The 14,969-nt window shown below is 40.1% G+C and overlaps 1 protein-coding gene across 1 annotated transcript in view; it reads left to right on the top strand.

Annotated features, from left to right (window-relative positions):
• The window catches only part of PDXK (pyridoxal kinase), a 42,143-nt gene extending 27,390 nt beyond the window's left edge, over positions 1-14,753 (top strand). The window contains exons 4-11 of the mRNA XM_081908067.1: positions 1,103-1,186; positions 2,027-2,073; positions 2,870-2,955; positions 4,016-4,061; positions 8,498-8,609; positions 9,179-9,315; positions 10,290-10,356; positions 12,363-14,753. Of these exons, the coding sequence (XP_081764193.1) occupies positions 1,103-1,186; positions 2,027-2,073; positions 2,870-2,955; positions 4,016-4,061; positions 8,498-8,609; positions 9,179-9,315; positions 10,290-10,356; positions 12,363-12,475 (692 nt within the window). The 3' untranslated portion in view covers positions 12,476-14,753. The remainder of the gene's footprint in view (positions 1-1,102; positions 1,187-2,026; positions 2,074-2,869; positions 2,956-4,015; positions 4,062-8,497; positions 8,610-9,178; positions 9,316-10,289; positions 10,357-12,362) is intronic.
• Positions 14,754-14,969: the final 216 nt, after the last annotated feature.

Raw genomic sequence — 14,969 nt, 5'->3', positions numbered from 1 at the left:
AGTGGCCGCAGCTTGCAGATTGGAGAACTTGGTCAAAACTAACAAAATATATTTCAATAGGAAAAATGTAAGGTTCTGACTGGAATTTGTGCAGAAGATGATGAGCAAGATAATAAAAGGTCTGGAAGCTAAGCCATATGAGGGACAGTTGAGGGAGTTGGACATGTTTAGCCTGGAGCAGAGAAGACTGAGAGGAGATATGATATCTTCAAATATCTGAAGGGCTGTCACATGGAAGATGGAGGAAGCTTGTTTTCTGCTGCCCCAGAGGGTAGAACTCAAACCAATGGATTCATATTACAAGAAAGGAGATTCCAACTAAGCATTAGGAGGAACTTTCTGGCACTAAAAGCTGTTCCACTGTGGAACAGACTATCGTGAAAGGTGGTGCACTCTCTTTCCTTGGAGGTTTTGAGCAGAGCTTGAACGGTCATCTGTCAGGGATTTTTTTAGCTGTGATTCCTGCATTGCAGGGAGTTAGACTAGATGATCCTTGGGGTCCATTCCAATTCTATATTATGTGATTACTTCCTCCAGCTCACTCTGGTTTATGGAGGGGTTGTGGGGGGAGAAGTTGGGAGGGTTCCATTTGACGTGTGTTTGCAAAAGTAGGGGCTCTACCCTTGATAAAGAATACAGTACATTTATAACATTTACCATCCTCAATCCTCTGCATTTGAACTGGCAAAGCTGAAAAACTAAATGAAGATCAAAATGTGACCTGTGGCACTTCAATTTGTGATGACTGAGTCACACATGGAAGAAAGTAAAAACCACTACAGCCAATCTGCATCCTGGACAGAAAATTTGGTTGTCTTTCCTCAAGGGAAGAGAATGATTTTGTTAGCAGAAAAGCTGCTTGGAAGCTTATAGTGGTTTCTGTGTTTGTGTTTTGCTTTGATCTCTTAGACCTATGAAAAAAGATTGGCTTAAGAGTCCTTCCACATGTCCAGGCAGATAAACTCTAATATAGCAAACTCACCCCAATTTATAGAAGTGACAACTACAGGCCAGTTCATAGAGCTGCTGCCACTGAACAGAAATTGGGTGTGGAAAATACTTTTCCAACATAATCTTAATTTCTCCTCTTATCCCTTCAAAGGCTACACAAGAGACAAATCATTCCTTGCAATGGTGGTTGATATTGTTCAAGAGCTAAAACAACAGAACTCCAATTTGGTATATGGTAAGTTTCTAATATACAAATTCTTCACTTTACATTATGTAGTTAGGGAGATCTCCCAGACGGAAGATATTGGTGGCTTTCCTGAACATAACTCTAAAGGCTCAGGGAAGGCAAAAGTGGTTATGGCATTGATAGTATATAAAAAAATAGATCACGATATTTATTGTGAGTAAATTAGTTTTGATGTCACCACCTGGGACATCAGGGAAATCTCTTAGCAACACTGTAGTGACAATAAAAGGGCATTAGCAAATTCACAGCTCATGGGTGTTTTGTCTGGCAACAAGAGACTGATCTCCTCTGATGTTACAGTGGAACTTGCTGCCTTGACTTAGTTTCTCTGATTTCAAAGAGGCAACTGAGTGCTGAAGCATTCGCTAGAGAGAATTCAGATTCAAAGGTCACTGAATAACTTTCGTTACATTAGCTGTTTAAGTCTTGCCTGATATCCTGGAGCTACGAGACAAGATCTTGTTTGCTGGAATCAATATAGGTTAACATCGCTTTCAAACAGTTCTAAGAGGGCCTGTTTAAGTTGCTGCTGCCTGACCATTTGTTCACTCTAGGTATGAGAAGTGTTCCCTTCAAATTACTGGACAGATTCACAGCCTATAATCCTTCTATCCTTTTATGGATCCTGTACAAAGTTTTGTGTGTGTGTGCGTGTTTTTAAGCAAAGATCAATTTCCTAGCATAGGATAATAACAATTTATTGTAACTACCATATAGGTTTTCAATGAGCCTGGCATGGTTACGATCTCTTGGCTCTTCATACTTAAAAGTGTTCTTATACGGTGGCATTATTGCATCTGCATTAACAATTTTAATTTTCTCTTTCAGTATGCGATCCTGTGATGGGTGACAAGTGGAGTGGGGAAGGCTATATGGTTGGTAATCATCTCACTCTTGGCCCATCTTAATGAATAATGTTATACCAAAGCAAACCCTATTTCTTCAGGACATAGACTGGACCAGTATAACAGGGAACGAAACTCTGTCTGCATGTATGGAATGTGTGGTGTGCTGGCTGCTTCAAGTGCAACTGCATGGTGGCCACTCTGTATGGAAAGCCATTTACGGATAGTTGCTTGTCTTAAAAAAATAGGTGATTCCCCCCCCCCCACCCCATGCCACAGCAGCCTTTCTTTCTGCTGCAACAGAATAGCAGAATTTGCTGGAACTGTGTGTAGAATTTTGTTACTATTGACCAGGCATAGGCAAACTCAGCCCTCCAGATATTTTTGGGACTACAACTCCCATCATCCCTGACCATTGGTCCTGTTAGCTAGGGGTGATGGGAGTTGTAGTCCCTAAACATATGGAGGGCCGAGTTTGCCTATGCCTGCTATTGACACTCATGTGCAAATGTTGACAATCACACACACATATACACACACATTGGGGCGTTCACAGTATTCCTCTGGGGATTGTCGGTATTTATATGTAGATGCCAGCATGTAGCAAATTTTGATCAGTCCCTCATATTAAATTTCCAAGTGCAGTAATAGTTGTGAATCTCTTTCTACCAGTGTGCTTATCAATTTCTGGATTGAGCTGAGAAGAAGAACTGCTCATTCATGGATTTGTTTTTGGAGGATTTGAACTTTATTAGAATAAACTGTGAATAATGAAGAATCTGCTTAAGCTTTCCAAAGCCAATATCATTTTTCTTATTCTTTACAGTATGTTCCAAAGGATCTTCTTCCAGTTTATAAGGACAAGGTTGTGCCTGTAGCAGATATAATAACACCTAATCAGTTTGAGGCTGAGTAAGTATTGTTTTTCTCATATATTTTTAAATATGTAGAGATAAATAGTTTTCATTATTATTATTATCCTGATTAAAATGATAAGTTGCATTTTGTAATTAATTAAAATTAATATTAAATGCATTCTTGATATTTCTTGCCATATATAAAATCACATGCTTACAAATCTAAATTTTGATAAGTTTTTAAAATTAGTTTGGCTGGGATTGTTTAAACAACATGGAGTACATATGCTGTTTGAGTCTATCATTTTACAGGGTCTGTTAGCTGAGAGGATTAGAAGATGCCAAGGGTTGATGAGCAACATAATTAAGTTCTTGTATTTGTTAGTGTGAAGGCAAACTTATACATTTATCACACTGAATAACACCTTAGTAAGACAACATTCAGAGCCTTTTGATTAGAAGGCCTTGGCCAAAGATAGTAAGAAGATTTTTAGAAATGTGTTATAAATTTGAATTATTAATTTATGATACCTTCTTGTCTTGAACTCTCCTTCAAGTACCACTGTGTCAGAAAAAGCAGCTAAAATACCTGAAATAAATTAAATGAAATATGATAGCAGTGCAAAAGGGAACTCTATGCAAACAACTTTTCTCTATCTGTTGAACCAAGGCAGCCCATAAATTCACAGAACTGTATAAAACATGACACAGAAATAGATTAAAGAATGAGAAATAGGTTAAAGAATGAGCCTCAAACACCAGCTGTGAAGAAAGAGGCCAGAATTATACCTAGGGTTTTATAGTAGCTCAGAAGGTTGTTAGAACCTTCCTTAAAAGTTCCCTACTTGCTAGACTCTTGAGCTTCCATAATACTATGTCAGAGACAAAGGATACAACATAGGGGCTTGTTATACCATATCTCTTGTTTTTGAGGCAAGTTTGATGGGAAGCTGTTTGAATCTTTGTGCAATGTGGCGTTTATTAGTTTTATCTCATTAAAAGTTGGAGGATGATATTCCCCAGTAAAGTGCACTATAGATTTTATTGCTAAAATCTTAATTAGCAAAAGATGTTTATTTTAAAAGGACACTGGACTGTTATTTCCTGCTTTGTAGGTTACTTACCGGGAGGAAGATACACACCGAAAAAGAGGCTATAGAGGTAGGTGTTCTTGAACTCTTCGATATCTAAGTGCCCCAGTGAAAACATTTAAACGCCTCCATGTAATCACTAGTGGGTCGAATATGGTGCTGTTGGTAGACTTGTACAAATCACAAAGAGATGTCAAGTGTATGGAGTGCCTCTATGTGGCAGTTGTTGCAGCCCTTACCATTGTTGTGTGATTGTAACTGCTAGAGAAAGGGTTGTTGTGACTGCTTGTAGACGTTTGTACACTTAGTGCAGTTGGTCTGCTTCCATGCATTTACCACAGGTTAGTAGCATGTAAGAGCTTTAAAAACAGAAGTGGGCAACTTTTTTGTATTCGGGGGTAATTAGCGGGGTGGCTGCATGACAAGTGTAGGTGGGACCGGAGCCAAAAGTGGGCAAGACCACCTCTTTTCTCTGCCCCCATTCACAAACCATGTTAAGCAAAGCCATGGCTTAGTGCAAGAAAGCAAATTTGTGCACTCCTGGAGAGCAGATTGGAGCTGCTTTGCTCCTTCCTGGTCATGATGATGATGCACTTTGCTGAGCTAAGCTGTGGTTTGGCTTAGCATGTTGCCTGAATCCAGGCTTGTAGTTTAGCTCTCTCCAAACAAACCACAAGTGGGTAACCAAATTTTGGCCTATGGCTTGCAACTTGTGGTTTGTCCAGGAGAAATAAGCCACAAGTCCAAGTTCAGATGCCACATTAAGCCAGACTATGGTTTAGCTCAGCAAAAGGCAGTTGCAAAATGACCGAGAAAGAAGCAAACTATGGCACACATCAACTAGGACTCAACCATACTTAAAGCCACAGTATTTAGGATTAACTATATCGTTGTAAAAATGTTAATGATTCAGTGCTTTATTCTGCACACAGAGCAACTTTTTTTTGGTTTTGAAAAAAATCACAGAGAAATGAACTCAACACTGGAGAAAACAACACTTGCAATTCAAAATTGACTTTCAGCATTGCTTTACTTTGCAGTACTGCCCCCTGGTGCTTATATGTTGGTGCTGTGAAAACAATAGTAGGAAATGAGAATAAGCATATTCCACTTTACCTAGGGCTGCCATACGTCCATAATTTCTTGGACATATCTGGGATTTGCCCGTTGAAAATGGCGTCCGGACTGAATTCCTGTAAATTGTCTGGGTTTCCACTTTTTGAAATATGGCAATCCTGACTTTACCATAAGGTTGATTAAGACACTTCCCTAAGAAGATCTTTTAGTGCAATTATGCCTTTGTTCAAGTCTCTTGATTCCACATCTTAGCTCCTGGCACTACATTATTTCCAAAACAAATTCATGGCAACCCACAAAGAAGCCCCCTTTAATTTAACCGTCAGCCACAAGAAAAATAATAAGCTGAACAGCTTCTATTGCCTGCAAACCAGTGTCTCATTCGGCATTCAATAAGTGGTATGGAAGGAGCTCTGAGTTCTTGCTCTTGGTATTTCCCCCCCTATTGTTAATAAGAGAAGAGAAGATAGTTTTGTCAGTGGGATGCATGGTGAGCTGTTCCTTTAGGCTTTGATTCATGATGACAGAAGAAAGAGCCAGGCTGGCATCCAGGCCGGGCAGATTCAGTTAAGGGGCACAGAAAACTGTGATGCTAAACTAAAGTGGCAATTGTGGAGTATCTCTGCACATTTAAAAAGTGTGCTGTATAAAAAGATAAATCGGAATCATTGTGTTTTGAGATAGAGCTATTGTTAGAGTGTAGTAACTGTTACTGCTGTGATAATTATGTGTTAGATCAAGGGTTTCTAAACAGTGGTCTGCAATAAACACACAAGACGTAACCGGCTGTACTTTTGAATAAATAAGGTATACTATTCATTGTATCAAATGTAGATTTCAACAGAAGTAGCTCATAAAGTTCAACGGAAAAAGCAGAATATTAGCCTTGTTTCGCCATCCTGGGCTTCAGGACTGTGAAACAAGGCAAATATTCCAGAAATCCTTGTCTTAGACTCTGTGAAAGGATTCTGTGGAACTGTAACAACCTTTCATGTGGATTGTTGAACTTCAAGAACAGACAGGTGGAATAGACACTTACAGTATACACATATGGACCTTATGCATGAACTGATTACAGAATGAACTGATCTACTGCGTCTTCTGCTTTTTCCGTTGAACTTTATGAGCTACTTCTGTTGAAATCTACATTTGATACAATGAATAGTATACCTCATTTATTCAAAAGTACAGCCAGTTACGTCTTGTGTGTTTATTGAATATGTTGCACATAACCATAGGTTTGTTGTTGTTTTGCAAACTGGGACTCAACCATACTTAAAGCCACAGTGTTTAGTCTGCAGCATATGTGTGCATTTGTGGTTGAAGAAGGCAGGTGGTACATCCCACACAGTAAATATTCATATTGATTTTTAATTGTATTTTTATTGATGCTTTTATTTCTTGTATTGTATTGCAATTTGAAGCGTATGGAATTCATGTAACATGCAGTATATAAGAAATAAAAGATGCAATGGAGATGTAATCAAAAATCATACAGCATCTGTAGCACAGCACATTGCAACTGCTACAAGAAGCAGAAAAAACAACCCATAAGTGATCCTCCAAAACCCTTGGCAATTTTCCAGTGGTCTGTGGAGGGGGGAAATGTTTGGGAACAACTGTGCTAATAGTTATGGTCACGAATGTGTTTTCATGACACAGTTCTGTACTAATATAGCTATGGAAGTCCTATAGATATAATTTACCACTGGATTGTAGTCTTAAATTTCTGGTAAACACACCCTGTCTTTAAATGGGATAATTGGGTACTGAAGCGTAGATATTCCAGCAATCTACTGAATGCTATTGATTCCTGTAAGTAAAGTCCTCTGATGTTAAGTTTCGCTAATTAGGTTCTGTCTAGACAAATATCCTGATGCCAAGAATAAACAGGCCCCTGATCTTTGCAGTTTTTCTCCCAGCAAAGCCAATTGAATGTCAGCCCACAGATTACACTTTTCCCTGCATCAGAAAGCATCTCTCGACTATTACGGCTATTTTTATCCTTATTCTCCTTTTTTTTATGCTTCTGGAGTCACCGGGGAATACCCCTCTTGTCTTTCATTGCTAATTATAATGCTTTGTTTGCCATTTTCAGTCTCATTAATGGAAGCAAGCCCAAGTTAAGTAGTCTCTGGACTGCCTGACAAGTTAATAAGATGCTAACTTTAGGTCTATAGATTTTCTAGTCACATTCCAAAATCTTTACAGAAGAATTTTCTATCAGTCTGTCTGCTTGCTCAATCCCATTCTGAAAGGGAAAAAATATCTCTTTAAACATAATAAAGTTTCAGCCAGGCATAAAACAATGTGGTTACAATGCCATCCCATTAAAACACAATCCCATCTCAATTATACTGCAACACTCAAGTTAACACAGGTTTTTTTTTAATTATCTGAACACTTGTTTTGGAATGAAGAGCTGGCTGAATCAGGCATTAAAAATATTTTCATAAAGTGAGCCCCAGCTACTCTCGGGGGCACATTGGCATGCAGTACATCATGTACAAACTTGGCCTTTGTTTCCACGACCTCAAAGTTATGAGCTGAGAACCACCTATGCAGTAAATCAAAGCCAAGTTTAGACTAGTTTAATTACAGTGGCTTCCCCACAATAACCCTGGGAATTCTAGTTTTGTGAAGGTTCTGATAACTATTTTGTTTAGTCCCATCTTAGTACAGTAAATATGGCTCTGGGAGGCAGGAGAGCACACCTGATACATGCAGTATACCCACATGTAGTCACTGTGCAACAGCCCTGCATCTCTTGGCACAAACAGGATACTAAGCCCAGGCCTTCTTGTTTTCCATGCAGATATCCTACTTTGTTATCCTAGAGAAAAAAAACTGCTTTCCTTTTCTTTTTGTTAGAAACAAAAATGGACTGTGTGAAGAAGAGTTATTTCCAAGGCAGCAATCTTATACCAACTTAATTGGGAATAAGACTTATTGAAAGCAAGGGGACTTGCTTCTAAGCCAGGGGTAGTCAACCTTTTTATACTTACCGCCCACTAATGCATCTTTCTTGATGGTACAATTTCTTTACTGCCCACCAGTGCTCAATGGAAGGAGGATTCAGCTTGTGCTGTAGAACCCCACACCGCCCACCTAGAATCCTGAAACGCCCACTAGTGGGCGTTAGGGACCAGGTTGACAGCCCCTGTTCTAAGCGGACATGTATAGAATTGCACTGTAAGAACCCAAATTGTAAAAAGCAGCATTACTGGAGCAGCTTGGCTTTTCGTGAGGTGGAGGATATTAAAAATAGTGGCTCTCACTAATACAAACTTTTTTAATGTTAAATGTAACATACTTGTAAGTTTGTATTTTAAATTAGTGCCTGCCTTTTAAAGAAATGCTGGGACTTTTAACTATTTGTCATTTTTCTTCAATGAGAATTAACTGTTCAATATTTTGGTCCATGGAAAGGTAATGGATATGCTCCACAATATGGGACCCGAGACTGTTGTAATCACCAGCTCAGACCTCCAGGCACCTTCAGGAGATGATTACCTGATAGCATTAGGAAGCCACAGGAAAAGTAAGTTGATTTATTTGTTTAAGTGAGAAAAAGCCCTGCTTTGTCATATGCATACATATTAAAAATACACACCACAATAAAGGAGAACATTTATTGAAAATTAAGTTTCATATATAAATACAGATACATGTAAAAATAAATCAAAGTTACCTTTATTTCGAGATATTACTAATATATTTTGCAGACACTTGTTATTGTTGTGGTTGTTGTTGTTGTTGGCATCTTGAGAGACAATGGTGTGTGCCTCCGGGGGTGAAGTCAGCTCACTGCATTAGCAGCACTGAAGTGAGCTTCCCGGGGTGCAAGCCTGGGCAGTGTGTATGGAGTACATGGGCTGCTCAGACGACAAGACCCCACTCTCGGCCTAGCTGTTGTGGTCCAAAGGAAAGGACCACAATTGGCCTTGTCTGCTCAATTTGCCAGAGCCTGCCTTCACATGTAGGGGAAGTCACTTGTAGACACTTGAATTTGGTACATGGTTGCTATGTTGCCCACCTATGAGTTAACCTCAGATTCCTGTTTGATTACATTAAACTGGGAAGAATATAAATATGAGCCTTCCTTAACAGCTTCACAAGATGGGACCACAGTGACACAGAGGATCCGAATGGAGTCTCCTAAAGTAGATGCTGTCTTCGTTGGTACGGGAGACCTGTTTGCTGCCATGCTCTTGGCCTGGACCCACAAGCATCCAGACAATCTAAAAGTATGGACAGACACTTTCCCCAGTTTTCCTTCCTGCCTCAATGACAGAAAAAATATTCTCATTTCTTTACTTTAAATTCTTAGTATGTAAATTTGTAAATGAAGACGACAGGATAAGTAAGCAAGGCCATATAAAACGATAAAGGATGAATGCCCTTGTTCAGATGTAACAGTAAACCATAGGTTAGTGGTATGAGAATGAGCATGTGATAGTGTTGGGTTCAGGCACTTCCAGTGTCAAATTATACACCTATCTACCGCATCAGTGCTGGTTATGCTGCTGGGTGCTAGTTCCTAGGTGGAGTAAGGGCTATGGAAACCTGCAAGATCAGCTTGAACAGAGGCAATGAAGTGTCAAAAGAAAACAAAAAGGTGCATACAAGTTAAAATACTCTCCACATAGAAGGTTTTTGGGCAGTAGGGTTGGGAAATACTGGTGCTTGACACTTTGGAAGGTTGCTACAAGTCAGAATAAGGCATTACTGAATATTCTATTACAGAATAGAATACTGAGGTAGGAGTGGTTGTAGATGAACTGATAGGTTGATCTGGTATAAGGCAACAGCATCATATGTTTGCACATACCATGAGCAACTATAGCTTTCTGAAGTATTGTCTCAAAATTTCTGAAAAAGCAAGAGAATGCCATGTCAAAATACTTTATGTATTAAATGCTGATGCCCAGAATATCTGTATTGTGTTATATGCCACTCTGTCTCCAAGCTTTCATTTTGGGGAATAATAGAATATAACGTGCCAAAGGCTTTGTTTAGAAATAAAGCCTGCTCCCTACAACTCGGTTTCTCCTGCATATTCTTAGTGAAATTGCATTTAAATGTAATGTTTCTCCCCATGGGCACATGTTTGAAGAGAACAGCTCCTACAAATTGTCTTCAGTGTCAGTAAAGCAGTAGTGCTACTGGCCTGAGTCAATAAACTGCCAATGAAACTGAAATATTTTCCTTCCAATTACAGGTGGCATGTGAAAAGACAGTGTCAGCAATGCAGCATGTTTTGCAGAGAACCATAACGTGTGCAAAAGGTAACCTATTTACACCATGTTTCTGAATTCATTTGTTTACCATTACTGGAAAATACAGCCCATATACAATTCAGTTGAGTTTGGAATGAACATGATTTTAAACTGACCATCTATTACTCCTTTAATTTCATGCAGTGGCTCAATGCTTACAAATTAAGGGGCAGTTAAGGAGCAATACTTACAAATTCCACTCTGTAAATCTCCCAGGTGAGAGCTGGGAGGGTCCACCCCCTTTTGTGTGAGATAAGGGTTAAAATCTACCCATGACAGAGAGCTCTGTATTTTATTCTCTCTCTCTCTCTCTCTCTCTCTCTCTCTCTCTCTCTCTCTCTCTCTCTCTCTCTCTCTCTCTCCCTTCTATTTTCTCTTTTTGTTTTTCTTTCTCCTTTTGTTTTTCTTTTTTGTTTTCCTTTTCCCTTTCTTCTTTATTTTTATTTAGATTAGTTTGGTGGTGTTTATTGCATTGTACGTTGAAAAGTTTCAATAAAAAACAAATTCCACTCTGTAAAACAATGCTACACAGGTCATGCACATCAATTAATATTTTGAATTGTGCTCTATTACAATCAGCTTTAATGCAGTCAAAGAAGTGGCAATTTGTGTTGAATGTAATTGTGTATGACCAAGAGGAAGGGCCTTATTTACCCTTCGAGGTTAGGAAAACTATTCTGAGGGCGGGCGGGCATTAAAGATGCTAATAAAATTATGCATGGTGTAGAGCAGCTGTGGCCAGCATAATACCATCTAGATAGTTTGACTACAACTCCAATCACCCCAAGCCAGCATCACCAAGAGTCAAAGATCATGGGGGTTGTACATCTGGAAGGCACCACATTGGCTTAGAGACGGCAAATAGAAACCCTGTATTTTTCCCTCAGGGAGTCATCCATTGAAACAGTGATGGCCACCAACTCAGATGACTTTAAGAGAGGGTTAGACAAATTCATGGGGGATAAAGCTATCAGTGGCTACTACCCATTATGGTTGTGTTCTCCCTCCATTGTTGAAGGCAGCATGCGTCTAAATGCCACTTGCTGGGAAGCCCAGCAGAGCATGCTGTTTGTCAGGTCCTGCTTGTGAGCTTCTGGCGAGCCACTGTGAGCACGGGATTCTAGACTAGATGTACCAGTGGCCTGATCCAGCCGCTCTCCTGGTGCTCCTGGTCAATGACTCCTAGAATCCTTGACCCTTATCCATTGTGACTGGGGCTGTTGGGAACTGGAAGGTATCAGCATTTGAAAGGCCACAGGTTCTCCACCCTCAAGATACAGTGGTGCCTCGCAAGACGAAATTAATCCGTTCCGTGAGGCTCTTCGTATAGCGGTTTTTTCGTCTTGCGAAGCAAGCCCATTGACAGCTTAGCGGATTAGCGCTACAGCTGTCAAGCGGCTTCCAGCGATCAGCTGTTAAGCGGCTTATCAGCGGAACAGCTGATAAGCGGCTTAGCGGCTTAAGAAAAGGGCGGAAAAAGCGGAAAAAACCCGCGGGGGGATGCACGATTTTTTTCGTCTTGCGAAGCAACCCCATAGGGGAATTCATTTTACAAAGCGCCTCCAAAATGGAAAACCCTTTCGTCTAGCGGGTTTTTTGTCTTGCGAGGCGTTCGTCTTGCGGGGCACCACTGTAATAAAAAATTAAGGAGTGTGCTGCCCAAGGTGGATTGGACAGCTTTTAATACCAGCTAACTTGTACTTCTGTGTTCAGAGGCCGTATGCTGCTGGGAAAGAAAGATTGAGGGCATATTGTTTTATTGCTTGTGGGCTTCCCAAAGGCATCTGGCTGGTCAATGACGAGAACAAAGGGCTGCATGAGATGGACCTTTGGTCTGATCTTACAGTGCTCTTGTTGCATCCTGAATTGCAGTAGAGCTGAGATTCAAGCATATTGATTTGGGGGTGGGCGGGAAGGAGTGAAGGGCGGGGAGGGACGAGTTTTTCTTCTGGGCTGCTTTTGTTAAAATTAAACACCTGTGGCATTTCAGTCTCTTTGTTGCTTTTGTTTTTAAGCCCAAGCTGGAGAAGGAAACAAACCCAATTCAGCCCAGCTGGAACTGCGGATGGTCCAAAGCAAAAAGGACATAGAAAACCCAGAGATAATAATAAAAGCTACTGTGTTATAAAGGTTGTATATCTCCTAACAACGCACAATGTATTGATGTCCTCATTTTCTTTCCTGTAAATTGTAATGTTTGCCTTAGATCTGTGACAGAAACCTGACTTCCATGAAATAGTGCCCAGCATAGATGAGATCCACTACCAAGCACATGTGCTGGCCTTGCTCGAATTAAGAAGAATGAAAAAAGCTAGCTGTATATTGCAACTCCTTCCCAGGTATGAAGATGGCTGTCAGATCAATTCAGTCTTGTTGGGAACCCTGGGTTTGGGAGCACAAGGTTTCTTGCCTTGCCAAAGACTTTCAGAATGCATTTGTTAGTGGAATGATTGTCTGGAGTGTATAAACTGCGGGAAAGCATCTTGTGCCAATTGAGCAGGTTACCTCTCCCCTTAAATGCAGTGGTTTGGCAGCCTGCTTCAATGTTCAGTACCTCAAAAAGTAGAGAGAGATTCAGGCCAAGTTTGGAGAGGGGTCTGCAGATGGTTAGCTTTTAGGTTCTCTGTCTGTACAGCCCTTGGAAGTATAAGAATGTGTTGTCGAGAACAGCTCCCATGTCTGGTCTGTGAAAAATTGCAAGACTCCACTATCCAGAGGTGCTAACCCTTTAATATTAAGCAACCAAAAGTCGTCAGGTTTTTTTGTTTTGTTTTCTTTCCCCCTTCTTTCTCTCCACAAAAATATACAGATGAGTAAAAGACAATGGTGGTTCTACCTCTGATAGAATACACTTGACACAGTTTTATCAAAAGACTCACAAGATGCAAGTTTCCTTAATAAGCACTTCTGATGAAACCTGAATATCCCATTTCATCTTGTAATGGCTAGGAGTGGAGTGAAAGTCTTTGTTGTTTGTTGAGACCAATTCACTGTTTTTGACCACTGGTTAGCGTGCTCCTGCTTCTGGGATGGATGATAGAAAAAAAGACTGTATAATCAATAGGTTTCTCCAGACATACACGTCCACCAAAGGCACTACACACCAACCACTGCTGTTGTACAACCTCCATGCCTTTCAATGACACTTAGGCAGGAATCTCATGCAAGCCTGATAGAAATGAATATAGGTTGCACCGTAGACGTTTGGGAGGCATTTTACCCATATTATTTATCAATGCAACGCCCAAACCTTCAGGAATTTTACAGGAGTTATTGTTAAATTTTAACTTGAAAAAATAAATGACGGTCTGGATGCATGTCTGAATACCTTGGGAATCAACACAGAGTGCTAGATTCTGTTACATGCAGTTATTAAAACAATTTCAGTTCCTCTTAGTTGTTGATAATTTAATAGTGCCAGGACTAAGCATATTAATTCAACTTAGAATTTTAAACCTGTTTTCCTGTTTCTCTTCTCTCTGTCTCTCTGTTCCCCACCCCCAGAAGAATTATGGATAAATTGACATTTGTACTCTTTGTTTTATTTCTTGTTATTTTCTTGAGATAAAACAGGGTATTGAAGCAATCCATGGCACTTTGTGAAACACTTGTTGCGGTGTTCCTTCCTCTTTCCTTGCAAATGACCAGGGTACTTTTCTCCTAATTTTTATTAGAACATCCTTTTCTCTGGATCTCTCTGGAAAACAGGATTTCTGCAAAAGTGCTTCCATTAAGAGGAGTGCTGCTTGAGTCTTAAAGCTCCATTGTGCAAACTGTTGTTTGCTGTTGTTAAAAACCAGCTTTTAATTACTTTATTGCATTGTTTTAAATTTCTTAGATGCCTTCTACTAAAAATGGTCTTGAGGTGATCTACAATATAACATACAAACAATATAGAAATATACAAGAACTAAAAACAGGGGTAACAGCAACCAACAAATTATTCAATACAATTCAAAAAGCAACACCAGCCTTGCCCCCACTACCATAGCGCCCCCAAAGAAACATGTTCGTAATTGTCACTAAGCAAACCAATTTAAACATCTAGCTGTACATAAGAATGTGACATTAACAGTCATATGCCTGGTGCCAAAACAGTGTTTATGTTGGTTCAAGGTAGGCCTTGAAGGGGACAACATTCTAAAAATGAGGGGCTGCAGTTGAAACATTTCAGCTTTTTCATTCATTTAAAATACCCATTTGTCTAGTCATTGTGGTTGTAGATGTAAGCTTGTTGATAACATTTCCACTGTGGTCCCCAGTGTCACACAAGTTCCCCACCCTTCCCGGTATCAGGGATAGGACAATGTATGGCCTGCCCAAGTTTTTCTCAATGAAAGCTTTTCCCGCCAGCCTCAGATGAGCACGACAGCAACATGGGGGCATAGTCACAGGAAGGTGGTGAAGCTCATCAGACCAGCTAAAGTATGAGTGGGGAACCTTTGGCTCTCCAGACGTTACTGAACTGCATCTCCCATCAACCCTAGCAGGCATGACCAAAGGTCAGGAATAATGGGAGTTGTAGTTCAGCAACATCTCAGAGGCCAAACCTTACGCACACATGAGCTGAAGTTTACAAAAGCTTTACATTGTATACACATTGCCTGCAGACTTCAAAGTAT

The sequence above is a fragment of the Podarcis melisellensis genome (assembly GCF_964234715.1).
Source record: "Podarcis melisellensis genome assembly, chromosome: 4".
Taxonomy (NCBI): domain Eukaryota; kingdom Metazoa; phylum Chordata; class Lepidosauria; order Squamata; family Lacertidae; genus Podarcis; species Podarcis melisellensis.
The sequence above is the reverse complement of the archived record's forward strand: the minus strand, read 5'-3'. Positions and strand labels throughout refer to the sequence as shown.